Below are 21,972 nucleotides of genomic sequence, written 5' to 3' on the forward strand. Positions count from 1 at the left end.
TGTGCCAGCAATGCCCCTCTGCCATGTACATTGGTCAAACTGGACAGTCTCTACGTAAAAGAATAAATGGACACAAATCAGATGTCAAGAATTGTAACATTCATAAACCAGTCGGAGAACACTTCAATCTCTCTGGTCACGCGATCACAGACATGAAGGTCGCTATCTTAAAACAAAAAAACTTCAAATCCAGACTCCAGCGAGAAACTGCTGAATTGGAATTCATTTGCAAATTGGATACTATTAATTTAGGCTTAAATAGAGACTTGGAGTGGCTAAGTCATTATGCAAGGTAGCCTGTTTCCTCTTGTTTTTTCCTACCCCCCCCCCCCCCAGATGTTCTGGTTTAACTTGGATTTTAACTTGAAGAGTGGTCAGTTTGGATGAGCTATTACCAGCAGGAGAGTGAGTTTCTGTGTGTATGGGGGTGGGGGGATGTGAGAACCTGGATTTATGCAGGAAATAGCCCAGCTTGATTGTCATGCACATTGTGTAAAGAGTTGTCACTTTGGATGGGCTATCACCAGCAGGAGAGTGAATTTGTGTGGGGGGGTGGAGGGTGAGAAAACCTGGATTTGTGCTGGAAATCACTTTAGATAAGCTATTACCAGCAGGACAGTGGGGTGGGAATAGGTATTGTTTCATATTCTCTGTGTATATATAAAGCCTGCTGCAGTTTCCACGATATGCATCTGAGGAAGTGAGCTGTAGCTCACGAAAGCTTATGCTCTAATAAATTGGTTAGTCTCTAAGGTGCCACAAGTCCTCCTTTTCTTTTTGCGAATACAGACTAACACGGCTGCTACTCTGAAACCTATCATTTTGAATGTCAATCCTGTCCTCCAAAGCACTTGCAACCCCTCCCAGCGTGGTATCTTCCGCAAACTTTATAAGTGTACTCTCTATGCCATTATCTAAATCATTGATGAAGATATTGAACAGAACTGGACCCAGAACTGATCCCTGCAGGACCCCACTAGTACAACTCCGGATCCAAGGGGCAGGGTGGCTAATGTGCTTTGGAAATTCTTTGGTCCCACTGTCTCTTTATCCCCTGGCGGTGGGGGTGAGCAGCTCCCAGGTGCCTTAGGGCTCATGCAAAGCTGGGTGCAGGACTTGAGGCGATGGGAAGTGGCTGCCAGCCAGTGCAGCTGGAGGAGGAGATGTCGCTTTGAAAAAAGGAAGCCAGAGAAATTAACCATTTCCTCTCTCTCCTGCCCTACAGAATAATGCAGGAGGCTGCAACCCTCTAAAGCTCTAACAGGAGTGCCCCTGTTCAGTTGCTGTGCTAGTCCATGGTAGTGCTGGGAATGAGAGTTTGATCAGGAGCAGTGAGGCACAAATGTGCATAAGAGACTGTTTGAGGTTCTTTCACTGGTGGGAAATGGGGCTATTACAGTATGGAGCCTCCTCTTATTTGGTGTGTTTGTTTCTTCAAGAACAAACCAGTGGCCGTAGCAGATTAATTCCTGGTTAGTACCGAAGGACAGAAACGTTTCCTACCTTTTCCTCTCGGGACACACCTGTCCCTCCTCCAGCATCAGACTCCTTGGGCTGCATTTCCAGAACTGTACGGAAAAGCTTTTCAGAAGTGACAGTGAGGAAGCCAATTTCAGCATTGGGGTGGAGCCCATAAAGGTATGGGCTCTCTGGGGGGAGGTTCTCATCAATGTATTCATGATAACCCTAAAAAACAGGGCAGATAGCAAACACTGAGTGACTAGATGCATATTCCTAGACAAGGCTTTTAAGACCTTTGGGCTCATCTGGCCCTACTCCATCATGGAATAGGATTCTCTGGTATTCCAACCTAGAAAATATCTAAACCATCTCACAGTTTCCCGGTGAGGGTGCTGTAGACCTACTACCCTCCCTCACTAAGAAGATTTTACTCATGTCCTTCCTCAGCTTTGTCCTGGTTTATTACTGAACTGCTTTTTCTTGTCCTGCCACTCTCCCCCTGGGAATCACTCTACTGTTTCCATGGACTCCCCCCAGTGTCTCCTTATGTCATCTTCGTGGGGTTCTTTCCAGGTTCTGTAAGGCGGTGCTCTTATCTCACATACATCCCCAAGAGAGCCACAGCCTTTTGACAGCTGCAGTGAACTGTGGAGCTCTCATAGAAGAGAAGAGCCTTTCCTCACCTTGTAATCCAAGTTGGGTGGAACTAAAAACCCTGGAGCCAAGGTCATTTCTCCCTCCAGCATCTCCACGCGGATGTATTCTGACAGGTAAGTTCTACACAACCTGCGATCCCAGTCATCTGTGATGTGTCCCCCATACATAATTTCACCAAAGAGATAGCGAAGATCATCCCATGGAACCTAGACGAGATGCTGAGTCAGTGCAAAGTGATTTCTATAAAAGGCATGTTCTGAAAGTCCCAGACAGCAGCGGGAAGCGTCACATGTCAAGTTAGCTTTGGTGTGCCCTCACCATGCAAGAGCAAGCCCTTGGAGTCAATCACACGTGAGCAGCTCAGCATCAACATGGGGGCGGGGGGTAGGAGGGGGGAAGAGCAGCATGGCGCCCATCACCCTTTTGACCGTGATCACGGGGGATTTCACCCCTCCCCAGCATGAAGACAGCCCCCAGAGTGGCAGATGAGTCTTTCCTCTGGATCATGTCTCTTTTCATCCCTGCTGAATTTAATTAAGCTTTTGCCACTTCCATAAGGCCTGGAGCAAGGAGCGTGCTCCTCCCTTGGCTTGGGACCTGTGGTTTCATTGCTGGGGGAGATTTTGCCTTCCAGCTGGATGTTCTCACATTTCAAATGAAAACACTGAAAGGCAAGAGGGCTGGACAATCTGAGCACACCCTGCTGCTGCCTCAGCTGATTTGCTAAATGTCCATCTTCCACCCGCGTAGGGCCCCTCGCTGGATTCGCTCACAGCCTGCTGCCAACCCAGCACACCGCACCTGCAGGCTTAGGACCACGTTAGAGCTCTGTTTTCAGACAAAGGCTGCCTCACACTACTCACTGAAGGTGAGTTGCAGTTTGCCTTTAAAGTTCCCCTGGTTTTGCTATGCCCCAGCCCAGGGACACACAGCTCACGCATCAGCCAGTTGCTGTTCGGTAGTGGGGCGGCAGCAGAGGGATCCTCCCCCAAACCTGTGGAGCTCCCGGCAGAGCCTTCTTCAGTCCAAAGGCTGTTGGAGCCCTGTGCTTCCACAATACTCCCCGCACCCAGGAAGGAGGCTGGGAGGGGGCCAAGAAGGGGAGGTCTAACAGCAGCGTCCTGCCTTTCCCCTGTAGTGCTGCTTTTTGTAACCTGGGAAGAATCACTCTGACTTGCTGATGTTAAACAAGCATGTTCTAACCTTGACATTAGCCTCCAGGTAATTATACAGCACGTTGATGGATATAGTCAGGTCTCCATTGTTGAAAGGATAAGACCTATTCCAGCCCTGTGCACCAAACTTACGCCTTTCAGCTACCACCGCATGAAAGTAACAGAGAGCAAACAAGATGCACTTGAATTCAATTTCTTTGGTGCACATCTCTAAAGTATCCTAAAGCAGAAGAAAGAGGAAAAGAGGGTGCTTGTGTGCAGAAGAGGAAATGTCCCCAATGGGTGTCTGAATATAAAAAACAACTTCTCACAACTCGCCAGCAAAAACGGAGCTGAACCTTCTTTACCACAAAGTGCATGTAGGGGTCTCAGCTTAAGCATGTTCCCAATAGCTTACGTGTAGTCTCAGCAACATTCATTGCTGCTTGCACAGAATTTACTCATAGTACATTAGAACGTGTGAGACGGAAACGCCTGGCCTAGGCCACATACCTTACTATGATGTGTTTATAATCTGATGAGAAATGACCTCTTAATTCTAACTGCCTGCTCGTTTTAAACTCTGGCACTCTACCCCTGAGTTAAAAATAACCCAAAGTATCAATAAGAGTAATTGCGACTACAGCTACTGGTCACATGGCTCTGTCAAAGGGTAGCTGTGGTGCGTCAGAAGCAGGCAGTAGAGGTGTATCTTGATCAGGCTTCTTCCTAGAACTGCATGATCTGTATTGTCTCTGAAGTCACCGGTGATACTTATGCACACCATGGTGACCTACAATTCTTCATTTCAGAAGCTCAGTGTAAAGTTCTAGAATCATATTTTGCACCAGGCCCAACAATGCTCAGATGTAGGAAAAAAGCATAAGTATAAACCCTGCCATGTTTTCTTCTAAGCAAGTCCAAGTTACCTAGTTATTCCTCAGCTCTGCTAGCAAGTACTAGCTTACACTGTATCATGTAGTGTGAAACCAATTCAGATAGGTTTGGAGAACACCAGTAAGCGAAACACCTGTAAAATCCAAAAACACTCAACAAGAATGCTGCACTCTGTTAATAAATTTGAGACCTCATCTGTGGCAAAGGGCCCTTCCCTGCTCTTAGTACCTGTGTCTTTGAGGGCCAAGGGCAGTAGGGCCCTTCCCTGCTCTTAGTACCTGTGTCTTTGAGGGCCAAGGGCAGTAGGGCCCTTCCCTGCTCTTAGTACCTGTGTCTTTGAGGGCCAAGGGCAGTAGGGCCCTTCCCTGCTCTTAGTACCTGTGTCTTTGAGGGCCAAGGGCAGTAGGGCCCTTAAAAGGCTTCACCCGTTGGAAAGATTCTAGCAGTCCTGGAGCGGGTCCCTGGATCTGGCGGTGGAACACTCTAAGGGTGCACACCATGGCATGCTGGAATTTTCCTTTATTTACAGGCAGAGAAGAAGTGACGCTTGCAATGACAGACTATGGTATATTAGCCTCTGTTGATATTAGCCTACAAAGAGAAACTCGCAGCCAGTCAAAACACACAGCTGCGGTAGGGTGCTTCTGTAATCAGACAGGCTTGGCATGACCTCACCTCTTAACATCCCCATCACTAGCAGGTTCACATTTATTTATTTATTTATTTATTTTAATATTGCTGAACAGGCCTGTAAGGATTACGAATTTGCTCTGTCCCTAGTGAAATCTTATGTTATGGGAACACTGATAGGAATAGCCGGACATCACAAGGGCACCTTTTCCACTACAATGCAGAAAGCATACAAAAACTTTGAAAAAGCCCTGTAATTAATGCCAATGTGGTGAAAATGCCTTTAGGAAGGGCATCAGTATGAATTAGTACACTGAAAAGAACAGAGCTAAGAGGGATCAGACTAGATGACTTAGGGGTAAACGATGAATCTAAATGCTAAGAAATCCGTTTCCTAGGCAGGCTGCACTCACTCTCCTGGGGAGAAAAGCCAAAAAAGAGAGCAGCCTTACAACTGCTAATAAATTGCTGTGACTGCAGAAAAAAGTATACAACAACAACAAAACAAACCCAACCAGCTTAAAAAAATAATCAACCCTGTCATCTGAATACCTGAGTAAAGAGATCCAGTGCTTTGTGCAAGTTAGCATACATGCCAGTCGGGGGCTCATTGGTAATTTTAATGGCATTTTCCAAGAGTCCTTGAGGAATAATATGAGCGTCTGGCGTGGCAGCAGGTTCAGCACTCATAAACACTCTGTAATCCTGGTGGCTGCCAATGCTGTACCTCTCAACCTTCTTATCCAGTGTGCCCAGCCACTTTGCAACCAGGTGGATATTCTGCAACAGACACAATTTGACTTCACTTCTTGCTCCCAAATTTCAATCCCATACAGCCGAAGTCCCTCACAGGGCTAGGTGAGAAGTGCTGTGATGGAGCCAATGATGCTATTTTACACCTCTTAGGCCTAGCGGCCCACGTGGTTCACTGTTGTTTCACTGGGACGTGATGCACTGACAAGGCCCCGTGCTTCCTCTGGTGACTTAGTCACCTGTTTAGATTTGATGCGGGTCAGTAGAAGCTGCCCACCAAACACTGTAGTCAGTGTCCTAGGATTTGTACCCATCAGCATCTTTTAACATTTGGATTAATAGACTGGAAGGCCAGCAGAGACCATTAGCAGCATCCAGTCTGTCCTCCCGCATAACATAGGCCACAACTTCTGGTTGATGTAGAGCAGTGGCTCTCAACCTTTCCAGACTACTGTTCCCATTTCAGGAATCTGATTTGTCTAGTGTAGCCCAAGTCTCACCTTACTTAAAAACTACTTCCTTACAAAAATACAAGTGTCACAGCACACTATTACTGAAAAATTGCTTATTTTCTCCTTTTTACCATATAATTATAAAATAAATCAACTGGAATATAAATATTGTACTTAATTTCAGTATACAGTACACAGAACAGTATACACAAGTCATTGTCTATATGAAATTTTAGTTTGTACTGACTTTGCTAGGGCTTTTTGTGTAGCCTGTTGTAAAACTAGACAAATATCTAGATGAGTAGATGTACCTCTGGAAGACCTCTGAGTATCCCCAGGGATATGTATACCCCTGGTTGAGAAACACTGATGAAGAGCACCTCTTTAGAAAGAAATCAAGCCTTGGTTTAAAGCTTCCCAAGTGATGGTGTATTCAACAGTGTTCTTCACTGAAACATTAGAAGTCCTTTACTAAATGATATACAGTACATGCTTCACCCAGCACTAAGCCATTCTCCTGGGTCCTGAATGCACTGTCTACCTCCACGATAGTCTTAGCTTCTGCTGGCCCATGGGAGTTAAAGATCAGATGCAGCAAATCATGCTGGGTGGCAGGTGATGAGGTAGAAAGGTGATGTACTCCAGAATCTAAGCAACCAGGAAGTTGGACAACATGATAGCTAAAGGCATTCAATACTGACAAATGCGAGGTAATGTATTTAGGAAAGTGGAGTTCACCTTGAGAGGAGAGGCAGGAATTTTGAACAACATGTGCGTTATGTAGAACTCTTTGCACTGACATTGAGAATTTCTGAATGTATAATGGGCTGCTCTGAATACTATTAGATTACTATAGAAACAACAAAGGTACACCAGAGAACCAACAATGCAATGGTGCTTCTACTACCTGAAGAATGACCCAGTGTCCTTCAATAGCAGCTACATCCAGAGCATTTTCTGCCACGACTTCCTGTCCTTGCCCTAGAGACACATTATGGATTTTTCCATTGTCAATGGTAAAGCCTAGCTTTCTTCCTGGGGAGGGGGGGGAGAAATCCACAGGAATACATTAAAATTAAAAAAAATAAATCTGAAAATTGCATGCCTATGCAATGTCTGCTCTTTATTGATAACATCTTCCATGACTACCATGCCACAGACCCTACTGTTAGTGAAGAGGACTCTTGACTTACCCAGTGCCTCTACGTCTTTCAGTGGGTCAACCCCTGGAGAGAGGATAAAGAATATTGCAGTGGATGGGCTGCTCTCTTCATACGATTTAGAAAATTCAATACTTCTGCCTTCTACAAACTTACTTCCCATCTTCTCTTCCACAAAGTTTCTGTGAAAAAGAAGTTGATGCAAAATTAGTCCCAGACTTTTTATCCGATTTATTACAAATAACTTGCAGGGCTAGGCCACGTGTTTCTACAGTTAGCCTCGAAGGCAGATCAGGGCATAGGCTTTAAGTTCTGTATGAAAACTGAAAATATTCCTACAAAGGCTCAGGAGGTGTTAAGGGCAGGGAGTGGAGTTGCAAACCAAAATAATGCACAAAAATTTAATCTGAGCAAGGAAATCCCAGAGAAGAGCTGATAACAGAAAAACTGGATTACACAACATGCCTGGAGCTTTCTAAGGAAAGTATCTGGGCCAGATCTACACCATTGTCACCTTGAACCTGTAGCTTGTGTAACCCACACACCTCCTGGGTATGGTGGTCTGTCCCATCTAGTGGCACCAAGACCACTTAGAGAGAGATGAATGAGTCTGCTCTGCAGCCTTCGCGAACAGCCCGCTGGCTTTTAGCTCATGCTGTAGAGGCTCGTGCACTAAGATCCAGAGGCCCCAGGTTCGATGCCACCCGCCGATGACCAGTGTCTGTCAGTGTTACACTTGCACAGGCAAGAGTGTTCCCATCCCCACCATAGCTCCGCACCTCCAACGGCTTTATACCTCCCTTTGGTGTGCCCCATCAGCATTGCCTTCTGCCAGGGCGGAGATGACAGGGAGCCTGGGACAAACAGGCAGCTTCACTCCAGGAGAGTGTTTGAGGAGTTCTAGTTGAACAACACCTGCAGCAAGGGTCTGCTCTAGATACACACGGGGTGGGGTAGGAAGCCCTAGCAATTGCAGTGGGCATAGAGGAGGTCTCTGCCAGTAGAGCTGGCTGCAGAAAGGATGAAGCTGAGGTGTTGGGGTACATGGCTCTTTTGTAGCCTTGGTGCCACATGTTCAGGATCACCACAGGGCGCTGGTGTGGCCTGGGTGCCTGACGCTGGATGTCTCTTGGCACATGTCCCACAGGAGGCGATACGCAGGACACGCTGGCTCTTCACAAGTGCACTAACAACCACGAACCCCCTTTTTGAAACGCCATTTTGGAATCCTATTACCAGGCGACAGGCCCCATGCCGTCAGCTCTGTGCCTCATCCCCATGCTGCAGGCAGGTGCAGTTACTGCACAGCTGCATGCTACATCATGTCCCATTTCTCCTGCACCAGCATGAAATGCCTCTCCAGAATCATTCAGTGTAGGCATGCCAAGACCCTTCTTGACAGCACAGGGCCCTGCAGGATCAGGAGAGAATACCTGACTGCATAGGTCATTCTGTCTGGCCTCATGCATCTCATCATACACAGCTTCTGCAGAGCTAATTTATTCTTCCACTCCTTCGGGAACACTTCCTTCTCCGGTGCCTCCGACTCAACAAATTTTTTCCATCGCTTTGCCGAACCTTCAATATCGCTGTCCAAATTCTTGAACTCATCCATATCTGAGAGGACCTTCAAATATATGAGAAAAGGGCCAGCTGCTTCTGTGTCCTAGTGCCCCTCCTGCTCTGTGGCCCCAGTGGGATGGGCTTGCTGGAGGCATTGTGGCTTTTCACAGGTGTGGCTGACAGCAGACTCAAGTGCTGTGTGTTTCTTACAAACTGTAGCCAGTTACACGCTCTAGCCCAGCACCTGGTAGCCTTTTATTTTTATTTAAAGTTAATTTAAGTGATGAAGTGTAAAATCACTGGCTACAGCCTTCTGTGGCATCACACCTAGGCTGTGAGCTTTCAGTATAAAAGTACTCAGATACTCCCTGGAACACGGATATAATCCAGATATTTGCTGCCACCTGAGAAAATGAGGGTAAGATGTGGCTAGCATTGGATTCCTGTTGTGGGGGCTTGGGGGTTCTTATGGAGCAGGTGGAGATTCCGTGATGCACCCAAAATATGCTAACAGTTTAGGCTATGCAATTATGCAAGAAATGAGAGGCACACGACAGGTCTACTGTGATAATGGTGATCCATGGTCACCTTCCTTCTAGCCAGAGACCATCTTTGGAGACAGCTGATAGTGGCATGTGCAGGAGAAATGTTTAAGAGATAGACATGTCTGAAGCATAGAAGAGAGGTGTCTAAGCGCACAGTTGGTGGTGCTGGCCCAGCCAGGGAGGCAGCGTAGGCACAAGAAAGGGAAGGATTATATTTGTGTTTTTTAAAACTCTCAACATCAGGCTCAGTATTTTTAACACCGTCCTATTCTCCCTCTAGATCTTCTTCCATTTGCTGACTCTGACTTGCCTTACTCTCTAGGAGTGACACTGGCTCTCTACAGCACGTGCCCACTGAAGCCAATGGGAGGTCCCTGTCTGGAGCAAAGGCATACAGTGCAGCGGAGAGCTGCTGCGTGGCTGTGTGTAGCTACTGGGCAACATCCATAACTCAGGTGCCAGGCAAATAACCATGAACGATGTTGATTTTAACGCTGATACTTTCACAAACAAAAGGGACGTTAGCCGCTGCTCAGTAACACCTCTAAGCCTGGCTTCTTAGCTTTAAAATGATACCAACCTGAAGATGCCTTTCCAAGTGATGCTGGATTACACAGTGCTGCATAACTGACTGCTTCTCATGCCACCTTCTGCTATGGTGGCTACTTTGGTGATTAGAAAACCTCTAATGAAATAATCAGCTAATCAACATTATTTTTAGATAAATATTCCAATAACGTGACTGTTTTTGAGCATTTTTAAGAGCTACAACTCCCAAGGGTGTTAGTTTAACCAATAATCTCCAGCATTATCAAACTTATCCTGTCTCCTGTTTCAACCTGCATATTACTGGCCTCACAATTGTGTGGCCTGGTTTACGGACTTCCATGGTGCAACGTCTTAGGCTATTCTATGTAGTGTTTACAACAGAAGAATTTGTACAGTGTTACATTCTTCAGACACACCTTAATTCCTCCCCATCCTTGAGATTGTAAGAAATCCACAGGGGACGTCAGTCCAGCCTTGAACGGAAAGCGCAAAAGAAAGTCCAGTTCAACCGGGTTCACTTCTTTCTTCATTAACAAAACCTGATGAGAAAGCAGAGATTACAATGCACAAGGTTACATAACCCATTTCTGAACAGCTGAACTGCTCTGTGTCACAAGCCCTATGCTCACACGTGCTGGGAAAATAGACATTGCAGAAGCCGTGCAGACACACGGGCTCCTGGAGGAATGGGCTGGACCCCTCAGGCTCTGGCGTTGGGGCTCTTTGGGGGCAGGGCCATGTTTACTATGTTTGTACAGAGTCTCGCACAATGGGGCAGGGACCTGGCTGGCCTCTCGGTGCGATGCCACTGTAAATGTTACAAAATGCATAACAGCAGCAGCACTGGAGAAGGCTTTTGCCCACCAAGACAAGCCCACCGGGATCAATGATGGGCCCACAATGAAGGGAGGAACCCCTGTGGCTTTGTCTGCACTAGCATTCCATTGGGATCATTACTGCCAGGCTGGGTCTGTCACCTTCCTGCTTCTGCCCCGCTACTCTACCCAGTGCAGCCATAAGGGTCACCCCTTTCCTGTTGCTCTGACCAGAACAGCCCCCTCCCACCTGCCCCAGTCTCCTCCTCTTTGCTTCACCCTCACGCACACTTGGAGCAGCCCACCAAGCACTCTCCCCATCTCCAACTCACTTCTCCCAGGAACAGTTGCTACCTTGTGTTCTCCCACAGCATCTCAACTCTGCCCCTCCCCACATGTGCGGGCCCAATCCTGCCCATGCTGACTACAGGACTCAGCGCTCACTTACCTGGCTAGCTCTCTGGAGAGCAATGGGATTACTCCACTATTGAGCATTCCCTTGAGATGAAACCCGGGCCCCACTGAAGTCAGTAGGCATTTTGCCATTCTCTTCAGTGGGACCTGAGTGCCACACAAGGGCTTGATGCAGGAATCACTATGGCTCAATCATAACAGTCCCTTCTGCTCTCACCAAGTGTTGGTAGAACTGGGGCCCTGGGTTCAGTGCAGTTGAACACATTCTCAAGCATCCTAGAGGATACAGGCCTCAGGGCCTGAACCAAAGTCCACTGAAGCCTGGGGGAATCTTCCACTGACTTCAGTGGATTTTGGCTCAAACTTTAAGATGTAAATTCTTTGGGTGAGAGCATGTCTGACTGAGCCATGATTGTAAAACAGGGTGCATTTACACACCATCTAGAAGATTATTATTAAGGCTACGATTTTGGCATGGAGCTCACAGTGTTCATGGCAATTGGAATTTTAATAAAGTCTGTGACCCTTGCAATGATGGCTCTTGCGGGCCTGTCTCTCTGCTCTGGAAGTGGAGAGCTAGGCCATGTGGTCAGAGTGCCACGGGAGTTTAGTATCTCCACCCTTCCATAGCTGGAGATGGAGGGGCGGATGGGCCAAGTTTGATTGGTGTGGTGACGTAGCACAAGGGGTCACAACGCCCAGAGTGAGGAGCTGGACCCAGCCCTGTGGGACAGGAACTGCCAGGGCAGGTGGGCTCACACTCCAAAACCCCTCCCCACAGGCCATGACACTTCTCTGACTATAAGTTTTTTCCCTGCAGCTCTGACATAAATGTTTGCATGACAAAATTATATGAATAATAATTAAGGCTAATATGCGGGGGACACATGCTTTGCCCCAGGAATAAGAGACCACCGTGTATTACATATCTGAAAAGTTGTATTAGCTAGTAATTTTAACTGGAGTCCAGTGTGTTTATCCATATTACCTGAAAGGCAACTTGGGCCATGAAAATGAGTTTGTCTCTCTCAAAGAGTCCCCGTGCAGTGTACACAAAGACCGAGTAGGTGATCTCATCTGTTAGGTTTATCACGCGCTGCTTCACGTCGTCAGCTGGAAGAGTTCGCTGGATGGCCTTCTCAAAGACTACGTTGAATGCCTAGCCAGAAATGGTTAGAGATGGGTACCTCGATTGTTGTTTTCAATAAAACACTCAGAATTGTAGCAACAATGACCCTTGTGAATTCTTTGAAAATCTATTCAGTGACATATTACTGTCTGCCCCATATTTGTTAGTTACCTTTAATGAGAACTGGTAGATGGGGTCAATTTTGTTGAGGTCATTCAGTATAAAGTACAACAAGGATGCCCTTTCTGCAGCTGGCCTGTAGTTTTCTCTAGCTTCATTAATTTTAATTTCTGTAATTTTAGCTTCTCTCACCTTAAAAACAAACAATGTTACTACAGCAGCTTTGCATGTCCTCGAAAACAATGGGTCTCCCAGTCCTATCCCCTGCTTTGACAGAGTTGGACACCAAATTCATTTTCTAAAAGAAACTCTACTGGTTCCACAGTGTAACCCCCAGGAGTCTTGGGGCAGCTTTCTTACTTTTTCCTCAATTTCCGTGGCTGTTCGCTTTGTTGTCTCTAGGTTCTCCACCAATGCAGTGTCTCCCAGGAAGTTTCCTGATGCAGCAGAGAGGCGGGCAAGCAAAGAATCTTCCAGCTCTTTCAAGAAAATCTTAAATTCATTTTGACTCTTTGTGAGATTTGCCTACAGCATCAATGTACAAAAGAGGAAAATTAATTAGCAAGGGATTTACAACTAAAGCTTTCATAGCATCAGTTTGGAGTGATTTAAACTAGGGACCCTTGACAGGCCCAATGAAATAATGCACCAGTTAGCAGGGGCTATTGCTGGTTTTATGTTCTTTTGCATATCAGTTTAGTTTATAATGTAGTTATGAGCTGTATAAGTCACTGAAGAAATGCCTGAATGTATTCTGTGTTTACAATGTTGCTGTAGTCATGTTGGTCCTAGGATAGGAAAAGGTAAAAGATATTACCTCATCTACCCTTGCTCTCAGAGCGTACTCTACACTTTTGTTTAGAATATATTAGCTGGACCTGCTAACTGCATCATGACATGAGAATGCCACTGACACGCTATCGTAACAGTGCCATACAAGGGAGAGGCAGGCCCTTCATATTTAAATCATAACACTCTAACGCATCCTAACCTTCATAGAGAATAGGGTGACCAGACAGCAAATATGAAAAATTGGGACAGAGTGTGGGGGGTAATAGGTGCCCATATAAGAAAAAGCCCCAAATATCGGGATTGTCCCTATAAAATCGGGACATCTGGTCACCCTAATAGAGAACCAGACAGGGAAATGACACTCCTGTCCCGTTATGGCGGGGTTGCAACTCCAGAGTGATGTCAGTTTAATGCATCAAAATAAAAATGATTGTACCCCACCATCTACTGTGGATTGCTGAGGTTAAATGGACCTGATGGTGCTTCCTTTTTTCCAAAGGGGTAGAGTTATTAGATATAATTTTTAGGAGATCATGTGTTGTCTATCGATCACTGTTACACATGTTATAGCTGTGACTGACCCACACCAATATTTATAATTTAAGGAGCAAATATATCAGAATATTATCACTTTTATTGGCACCGGAGAAAGTACCCAGCATAGATGACAGTGAGTCCTAATTAGGGCTCAATCAGTTTTCTGTGAACAGTGTAGATCTGGCTGGAATAGCATGTGTTTCGCTGTTTGTAAGTAAAGCTACAGCAGGCTCTACCATGCTACCTTCTCTCTAGTAATAGCATCGATACCTTCAGTTGCTCTAGATCTGGTCTCTCTTTTGCAACTACTGCCGCCAACAGCTGATCCTCCAGTCCATCTCTGGTTACCAGGAAGTTAATTAAAGTGCACTGAGCCTGCATCTCTGGCTTGTAATGGGGGTTAAAGTATTTGGTGTGCAGAATCAAACGGAAGTCTGGATGGTATTCCACTTCTTTATCGCCTATCTTAATGTATCTGTTTAGTTAATTAAACAAGTGACTTTTGGTAAGTGCTAAACCATTTGGCATTAAACAAACCAACACAGACACTACCCCTCCTACTAATGCCCTAACTGCTAGTTATGAGAGATTTGTTACTTTGAGCCCCACTTTACTGGAGCACATACAAATACACAGCTCTGCAGCAGAGGATGGACTAGGATTGTCCCAGCAGCTGGAGGGAGTTAGGTGCTCAACTCCTGTTGGACTGCAGCTAGGTTTGAGCATTTAGCTCCCTGAGACTCCTTTGCAAATGCCAGCCTGATAGTCTCCATTCAGACAAAGTCTAGCAAAGAGCGGGCTGGAAACTGATAGGGCCAGGGTACAGTAATCCCATCAAACAGTGACTCAGTCAGGCTGTGACTGAGGTCAATGGGAAAATTCCTGCGGGTGTCAGTGGGTTTTGGACCAGGTGCTAAGACAGCCCCCTTAGTCAATAATTATTAACTGCCCCCCCCATCCATCAGACAGCAGGAGGGAGTTTTCAGAGAGCGTTGAATGGAGTGATGGACAAGCCTGGAGAAGGGACTTGAGAGGGGCAAAGAAGCAGGAGTGGGAGAAGGGACCAGGAGGCCGGTCACTGGGGTAGTTCTCAAGGAAAGCCCCGCTGTTGGGGATGTACCTGCATCTGCCATTTAGTGTAAAACAAAAAAAATCTTGTTGTTTATTTCACTTTATTGTGCAGCCCAAGCACCTGTGAAGGCTTCTGCTCTAAAATCTTTAACCAAATATCACTCAGTGGCCCAGAAAATTAGCGTTTGTGGTAAAACACAATAAGAGGGACAGTGAAAATCCTCCCAAGGAAAGGGTTGTTAAAAAGGGAGGGAAAACTGGTCAGAGAGTCACATCTCTGCCCAGAAAGGTCTGGTCCCAATCTGCCAACACATTTCAGTGGGTTGAAAATTGACCTGCTCAGAGCAGAGGATTTTCAAAGAGGCTTGCTAACCATCTGTCTTGGATGGTTTAGACACAGCAAATGCTGCATCTTGGCAGGGGGTCACACTTGATGATGCTTGCGGTCCTAACTAACCCTCTGATTCTATGATTGAAGTGCCAATTCCTTTGTCAAGAGGAGTGAGAATACACTTACTTTCCCTTTTTGATGGTGTTCCTGCCTAGCAAAGGGTCCAGCACAGGCTCCACCGTCTCGCCGATGTTCTCAATGAGCAGGGGGTGTCCATCTGAAATAGCTTGCTCAATGATATCCAGATAGCTGCGGCACATTTGAGAAGAGCCTAAGCCATGCAAACATGGCCCCAGAAAGCTCTAAGCGAAGAGAGAGGAGCACCAGCACCCTTCAGACCCTCACACACCAAGGTGGCTTGCCAAGGTAATCCCGGTTCTCTGCAGAACTCTACAGAGCAATGCATGCTGAAGAAACCAGAGGCCCTGTTCAAATAGAGGATCCAAAGGGACCCATCACGGGCAGACTCAGGATCCAATGAATCATTCAGACTACGTTGACCAGGGAGGCCCAGCACGGTCAGATGCACAGGGTCTGACAAAGGACTGAGCAGCTCAGATCTGAACAGCCCCTTATCTCTAGCCCATATGGCCCAGGGCTGCTGTCTGCACCAGGACATAGCCAGCCAGGGGCATAGCCGGCAGTCAGTGCACTGGAGGCCTGGTTTTCCTTACACTTCTTTCTCTTGCTATCCAGAGTGCTCCAAGTGCTCTGAGGACCTGGCGTCTTGAGACACAGGCCAACGGGCCAACCCCCCCTCCCTCCTGCAGGATGGGAGAAGATCTGTGGCGAGGCTCAGATCCCGGAGCAGAGAGGAGACTGGGTTCCACATCTGCTCAGGAAGTGAGGGGGTGGGGGCAAGGGTACCCTTGGTTCTGGAATGGTGGAACAGCAGAGACCCATGCCTCCACGTGCTCTCTGTGAGGCTCTGCAGAGGACATGGCACAAAGGATAGTAATTGATATATAAAACAAGCACTGAAGATTCTCAGAATAAACCCAGTCAGGGGTCTCCTTGCACAAATAAGGTCACAGGAGAGGGTTCTGCTGGACCGGGCGCTGCCTGCTTGGTCTTATCGTTAAGGCATGTCTTTCCGGCAGCGGAGCTCTGCAGAGTATTGAGAGGGCAAATGATTAGACAGCTGTGTAAAGAACCAGCGTGCCCAAACAAACCTTCTCTGTCCCAGTCTGATTGCTTTCAGCTCTTCTCCATATTTGTTTTTAATCCATTTGACCCCTTGTAACTGGGCATCCACAATGAGAGGCCAGCGCTCTGTGTTGCACAGAATCGTGGCATTTTCTGTAGACATGCGGTCACTGGGCAGCCCTTGGTTATTCCAAGTAGCGATATCCGCATCATCAGTCAGAAGACTCAAAGGATCCAACCCTGGTGTAACAGGAATTGGCACCTGCAACACAAATGGTATCTCTGAAGCACCTGCTGATCTAGGGTTGCAGGTGAGACTCTCTCTAGCTCATCTCAAACTACCGAGCACTAAATTATTTAACAAGGTAAAGGCCCACGAAAGCTTATGCTCTAATAAATGTGTTAGTCTCTAAGGTGCCACAAGTCCTCCTGCTTTTTTTGCGGATACAAACTAACACGGTTGCTACTCTGAAACCTTTAAAACACCAAGACCATTCTGAGGTAAGGCAGCTGTGCCCCATGTCAGCTGGAGTCCATTTTAAAATGCATGGTAATGCATTCCCACGGTACCCAAGTCCATCAGAGGGTGCCACGGGCACAGGCTAAATCACAGCTCCTTGTGGGATCTTCACAAATACAACGTAAGGGGGTGAGAAACTGTATACTAGCCCTATGCTCAGCGTACACTGCTTTTCCCAGTGGCATGAAACAAACGCCATGGGCTTTATATCTGTGCTAGACTGATTTACCTTCAACTCATTTAAGTATGGTATCCAGTACTTGTCCATCAGCTCCGTCCTGTATTTCTTAGTGAAATAGCCAACATACGAAACAAAGGCTGAAATCAGCAGGACATCTCCACACAAAGTCTTCTCCTGCTCTCGGAAGTTTTCCACAGACTCAGCCCAGCGAACATTTTCCGAAGCTAACCCTCCGACAAGCCTGCGGTGACGTTTCAAAGGAGACAAGTGTATTATTGTGACTGAATTGTGGCACCCCATGGCCCTGCACAGACCTTAGGTAGATACGTGGTCCTGCCCTGGCCTGGAGAATTTACAGTGTCTCCTAGGAGTAACTGCAGAGGCTGGAAATATCAACAAGCTCTGCATATTTGTCCATTTAAAAAACTTCCTTGTGAGCTCTCCAAAAAGATTTTTGGGGCTGCAGCTCCAAGATGCTGGCTCCAGAGGGCTCAGTGGCTTATGGAGCTTCCCAGTGACTGATATTCTTAGATAGATAAATAAAAATATTCACTACAGTACTAGTTTTGCACTGCCACTGTTTGCACAAGTCTTGAGTAATTATGGCATAAGCAGGGGGAGATGCTTCCAAGGCCTGTGGAATGGATAGTAACTGGGCAGCGTTACAAAGAAAGCTCTTGATGGGAAGAACATCATTGACTGAAAACGTTGACTATTATACTGACAAAACTTTAATTCTATTAAACCAATTACTAAAGATACATATTCATGTCAAGTGACCATTCCTAAATGAGGCAACTGAAATTATGCCCATATCAGGGATTTTTCAGTGCATTCATCTTTGTCTTTTGTACCATTCAAAAGAGTTTCTTCCCCCAGGAGGTGATGTTAGAGAATCTCAGGTCTGGTAATTAAACAGCTGACATTGAAGATTGGTGGTTGAACAGTCTTGGCAAGTGCCAGGGAAGTGCGTTATGAGCTGGGTGTTGACAGTGGCACTGTACCTGTTTGCTAAGGTGATGACTCTGTTAGTAGCATCAGCCTCTTGTTGGCATTTGATTTTTTCAGCTGTTGCCTTTTCAAATTCTGCTGTTAGAGTTGCCAAGTTGGCATTTAGGTCCTTTAAAAACAAGATGTTTGCAATTATCTATTAAATATGGAACCTGAGAGCGCCACACGATACACAGGAGGAGGGAGAAAGCTCTGCATGCACTTGTGACTCCATGGTTATCAGTTACAAAGCAAGTCTCTCCTACCTGGACTTCACAGACTTCTAGGAATCTGTCTCGCTTACCTTTGGCTTCATTCTCTGATCCACAGTTTAACCATTTATTACCAACAATGGATGGCAACCAATTTAAACAGAGATATTGACTCAGGTAGCAAGTTTGTGGTTGGATTATTTTGCCAGTGAGAGTAACAAAATGCACTTACTGCAATCTTGTTTTTAATGTGACCAAGTTTATCTTGTGCCTCTGCCAATTCTGCATTAGCCTCCTCTAGCGCCTGCCTCTTGGGTGCGACGTCACAGTAGACTTCATAGAAGCGAACAATATTTAGACACCAGGAGCACAGACCTGCTGCAGCTGTTGACTTTGAGAGTATGAACTCTGGGTCAAAGGTTGGATCTGACTGATAGGGCCTGAAGAGAGAATACAAATCAAGATAGCATTAAAGCAGATGATGTTGGCTAATCTGGGTTAAGACTTGTATTCTCCTCTGGGGCCTTGGACAGGTTAAAAGTAGTCACTATTTAGGGTGCCCAGTTTAACCCACCAAGGGCCTGGTTTTCATTAATGCCTTTGGCTCTGGTCCCAGAACTGCCTCATGACTGAGAGATTCTAGTGATGGCGCATGGTTCTGTGAAGACAACTGCAAAGAAGTGGGTGTAGCCGTGCACAGAGACTGCATTGACAAACACTCAGGGACAAATAAATGTGACGCCCCATTTTCATTCAAGGCCTGCCTCAGTGGGCTCTCGCACACATTTCACTCACTTAAATGCTTTCAGACAGGCTTCAGGAATGTGCTCTTTATCAAACTTCTTTAAGGAATCCAGGAAAGAATCTACTTTCCCCATCATGATTTTAGCTGCCTTCCAGCTTTTGTCCTTTGGTATCCTGCCCCCTGGAGCTGTCAGTATCATCACAGCTGCTGTGACATTAACCACTGCTTCGGGAGGTGAACCAAAAGACTTCAGCTCTGTCAGGTTGTTCTAAGGAGAACAGAAAAGACTGATGAGTTTTGCACAGGGTGGAGAGTACTGAAAAGTGAAAGTAACACGTCTAGCTTTCAACAAAGCTTTGAATCCAGTTAGTCTGGTTCCCACCAACAGGGGCATACACAGGAATTTAAATTTCACCCCTTTTGAAGGTGGGGTGCACAGAAACTCGCTCTCCCCTCCTCCTCACCCCTGGCCCTGGGAGGAGCTTGCTGCCCCCGGCCCCACCGCAGCCCCAGAGCAGGGGGAATACTGTGTCCCTCATGATTACTGGGGGGGCTCGTGCCCTGCTTCCCCCCCCTTGTGCATGCCCCTGCCTACCAGCCAGAAGGTAAAAACTAACTAGGGAAATAATTTCCACCCCACTCAGGCAAGTATTTACCTTATTGAGAGTGTCAAGAGCTTCTTGTGCTGCTAATAGAGCAGGTTCCGCTTTAGCCAAGTCCGTCTCACAGGCTCTTTGTTTTTCGGTTACGTTCTGATGGAACAATACAAACAGTGAATGCAGGGCTGCGGGGGGGCTGGGCTCTGTCTTGTTCCCATTTCACATCACAGCTGGGGTGAGTTTGCCCCTGGCTGGCCCTCTGAGAAGATGGGCTCAGGCTCGATGGGCTTGAATGGTTCCCGGGGAGGAAAGCCCTCGAGCAGTGTGGACAGGCCCAGCAGGGTGGCGTGGGAGAACTTGAGTTGCCACGGCCCTGCTGCCCTGCCCTGCCTCAGTCTGCAGGGCGGTCAAGCCATCCCGCACACAAGCACTAACTCCGGACAGGGACGGAGATGGCTCTGTCGGAGCTCGTCAGAAGCAGGGCACTTGGCGGGAGGGAGGCCCAAGTTATCTACAGAATGAGGGATTCACACTTCGGGCAGAGGGAGCATGTTGAGCTGAATGGCAGCTTATTCAAGGATGCCAGTTTATCCCTTTCTCCCCCAAGTATCCCCGTGCTTTCTCCTGTGCTGCCCCTACGGGTGGAACAACCTCACCCACCAACGGTAAAGCCACTGCTCTCTCCCTCCCAGTCACAGCTCACGGCTAAGAGCTGCCACAGAACCCTGCCAGCTGGGGATGGCCAGGCAGGGGCCAGGCGGGGATGCCTGCTACCCCGTTGCTTATCTCCAATAAAAATAACCCCAACACATACACTCTCTATCTACAACATGGGCACAGGGTGAATCCAGAATAACGGAGCTCCTGGTCCTGTGAACCTGACCCCTCCCTACTCCCGCCCCCGCCCTACCGCCATCCTCCTCTTGGATAGGGAGACCTTTGGGACAGGGACTGTCTGGTACTGGCTGTCTGTACAAAAGGGGCTCGCTCTCACCTGGTTGGGCCCCTAGGGGCCTTCCCAAAGTACAGTAATAACCAACACTTCTCGGTAGATGTCTAGGGAAGAATGTGAGCTGCAAGAGGTGTAAGTGCTAGGTATGTAAAAGAACCTTCACAGCCCCTGTTGTTTCTGGGGTGCATGCATGTAGCTCACTGGGCTGGGGACCAAGCCAAGGCTTCAGGGTCCTGGTCACTAAGTATCAATTTGGAAGGAAAGTTGTTCTGCCTCTCCAGATTTATTTCCCCTGTTGCAGTACGGCAGCTGGCAGCAGGGATGCGCTGAAACTCCTTCAACACACACCTGGGCTTCCCCATCCGAGCACCTTTCCCTGTTAGTCAGTAGCTGATGTCCCCAGTCGTGGAGCCTCTTGTGGTGGTGCCATGGCAGGAGAGAAGCTTTAGCTAAATGCACTGTTGTCCTGGGAGATGTGAACATACCGTGTTAATGACCTGAACCTTCAGCTCCTCCTCATCAGCAATCATCTTCTCCTTGCTCACTTTCTCAGTTTCAACACCTACTACCTGGATCAGTTTATCTGCATCCTCATTCTTCTGCTTCAGCTCCAGCTCTTGGACAGCAAGTTTGGCTTTTAGGTCCTCAACCTATACAGAGTACAGTAGAAATAGGAACAGTCTGCTCCCAGACAAAGGAAACCAGCTAGGCATAGGAAGGCAACACCTGGTATCTATGGTTGCTTTTGAACTATTTAGAGAAAAGATGGTTTCAAGTCGTAAAGGAGACAGAAATAGGCAAGGGGAGCACCATGACCACTGCTCAGTTATACCAAACAGATCATTCACCATTCCACATCCTCCCAGTCCTGCTGCATCTGTTGTCTTTACCTGTTGTCTCTCATCACACATTAAGGCTGTGAACCCTCTGGGGCAGGGACAGTCGTCGTGACGTGTGTGCAGCCCCTGGCAGAATGGGGCTCTCAGGGCCACCACAAGTAATGATGTCACTGCTCACCCAGTGTTTCCAGTATAGAGGACAAAGCCGTGGGACTCGCAGTAGCACACGGAATGGGGATGGATCTGAGACATGGGCTCCCTGCCCATTTACTGTAACTGACTCTGGTCTCTGCCAAGATGAAGAGAACTAGAACAGGATCGGAATGGATGGGTGAAAGTGTCCCTGGGCACACGTACCTGGGAAGAAGTACTCTGAAGTTTCATTAAGCCATTCTCCAACCTGTCAATTTTTGCAATGAGCTCTCTTCTCTTTTTAGAGAGCAAGTTCTGGTAAAGTTTTATCAGTTCCAGAAAGGTTTTCGGTGTTGTATAGTTATAGCGCCGCTCAGTGGCCAGGTAGACTTTGGACATCTCATTTACCGTTTTGTGGACATAGGACATAAATTGACCAATGGAGATCTTGACTTCTGGCTGCAATAGGACCCATACATGCAATCAGTTACCCCGTTTCTAAATACAGGCTCATTATAAACATTCAATGCAAACCTCTGCCTTCATGTAATGTGAAAGTTACTTAT

The 21,972-nt window shown here is 47.1% G+C and overlaps 2 protein-coding genes across 6 annotated transcripts in view; one reads left to right on the forward strand and one right to left on the reverse strand.

Moving 5' to 3' along the window:
* The window catches only part of PGS1 (phosphatidylglycerophosphate synthase 1), a gene marked incomplete at its 5' end in the record, with an annotated part of 91,422 nt that overhangs the window by 36,054 nt on the left and 33,396 nt on the right, over window positions 1–21,972 (forward strand). For 2 of the 5 annotated variants that reach the window (XM_084648179.1, XM_084648184.1), the window contains one exon: window positions 9,553–10,253. The exons of 1 other annotated variant lie outside the window; for it this stretch is intronic. Of the gene's footprint in view, window positions 1–2,034; window positions 2,106–9,552; window positions 10,254–21,972 lie in introns of those variants that run through there. 2 more of the 5 variants (XM_084648181.1, XM_084648182.1) reach the window with 2 other exon arrangements.
* The window catches only part of DNAH17 (dynein axonemal heavy chain 17), a gene marked incomplete at its 5' end in the record, with an annotated part of 104,380 nt that overhangs the window by 8,825 nt on the left and 73,583 nt on the right, over window positions 1–21,972 (reverse strand). Inside the window, 21 exons of the mRNA XM_084648178.1 lie at window positions 1,504–1,686; window positions 2,145–2,324; window positions 3,322–3,513; window positions 5,352–5,579; window positions 6,912–7,039; window positions 7,198–7,346; window positions 8,598–8,791; window positions 10,238–10,360; window positions 12,039–12,209; window positions 12,351–12,491; window positions 12,660–12,824; window positions 13,899–14,103; window positions 15,217–15,339; window positions 16,263–16,498; window positions 16,986–17,178; window positions 17,942–18,057; window positions 18,372–18,579; window positions 18,935–19,152; window positions 19,541–19,636; window positions 20,921–21,085; window positions 21,632–21,865. Coding sequence (XP_084504304.1) covers window positions 1,504–1,686; window positions 2,145–2,324; window positions 3,322–3,513; window positions 5,352–5,579; window positions 6,912–7,039; window positions 7,198–7,346; window positions 8,598–8,791; window positions 10,238–10,360; window positions 12,039–12,209; window positions 12,351–12,491; window positions 12,660–12,824; window positions 13,899–14,103; window positions 15,217–15,339; window positions 16,263–16,498; window positions 16,986–17,178; window positions 17,942–18,057; window positions 18,372–18,579; window positions 18,935–19,152; window positions 19,541–19,636; window positions 20,921–21,085; window positions 21,632–21,865 — 3,648 coding nt within the window. The remainder of the gene's footprint in view (window positions 1–1,503; window positions 1,687–2,144; window positions 2,325–3,321; window positions 3,514–5,351; window positions 5,580–6,911; window positions 7,040–7,197; window positions 7,347–8,597; window positions 8,792–10,237; window positions 10,361–12,038; window positions 12,210–12,350; window positions 12,492–12,659; window positions 12,825–13,898; window positions 14,104–15,216; window positions 15,340–16,262; window positions 16,499–16,985; window positions 17,179–17,941; window positions 18,058–18,371; window positions 18,580–18,934; window positions 19,153–19,540; window positions 19,637–20,920; window positions 21,086–21,631; window positions 21,866–21,972) is intronic.

This window comes from Lepidochelys olivacea (assembly GCF_965140295.1).
Source record: "Lepidochelys olivacea isolate rLepOli2 genome assembly, chromosome: 14".
NCBI classification, from domain to species: domain Eukaryota; kingdom Metazoa; phylum Chordata; order Testudines; family Cheloniidae; genus Lepidochelys; species Lepidochelys olivacea.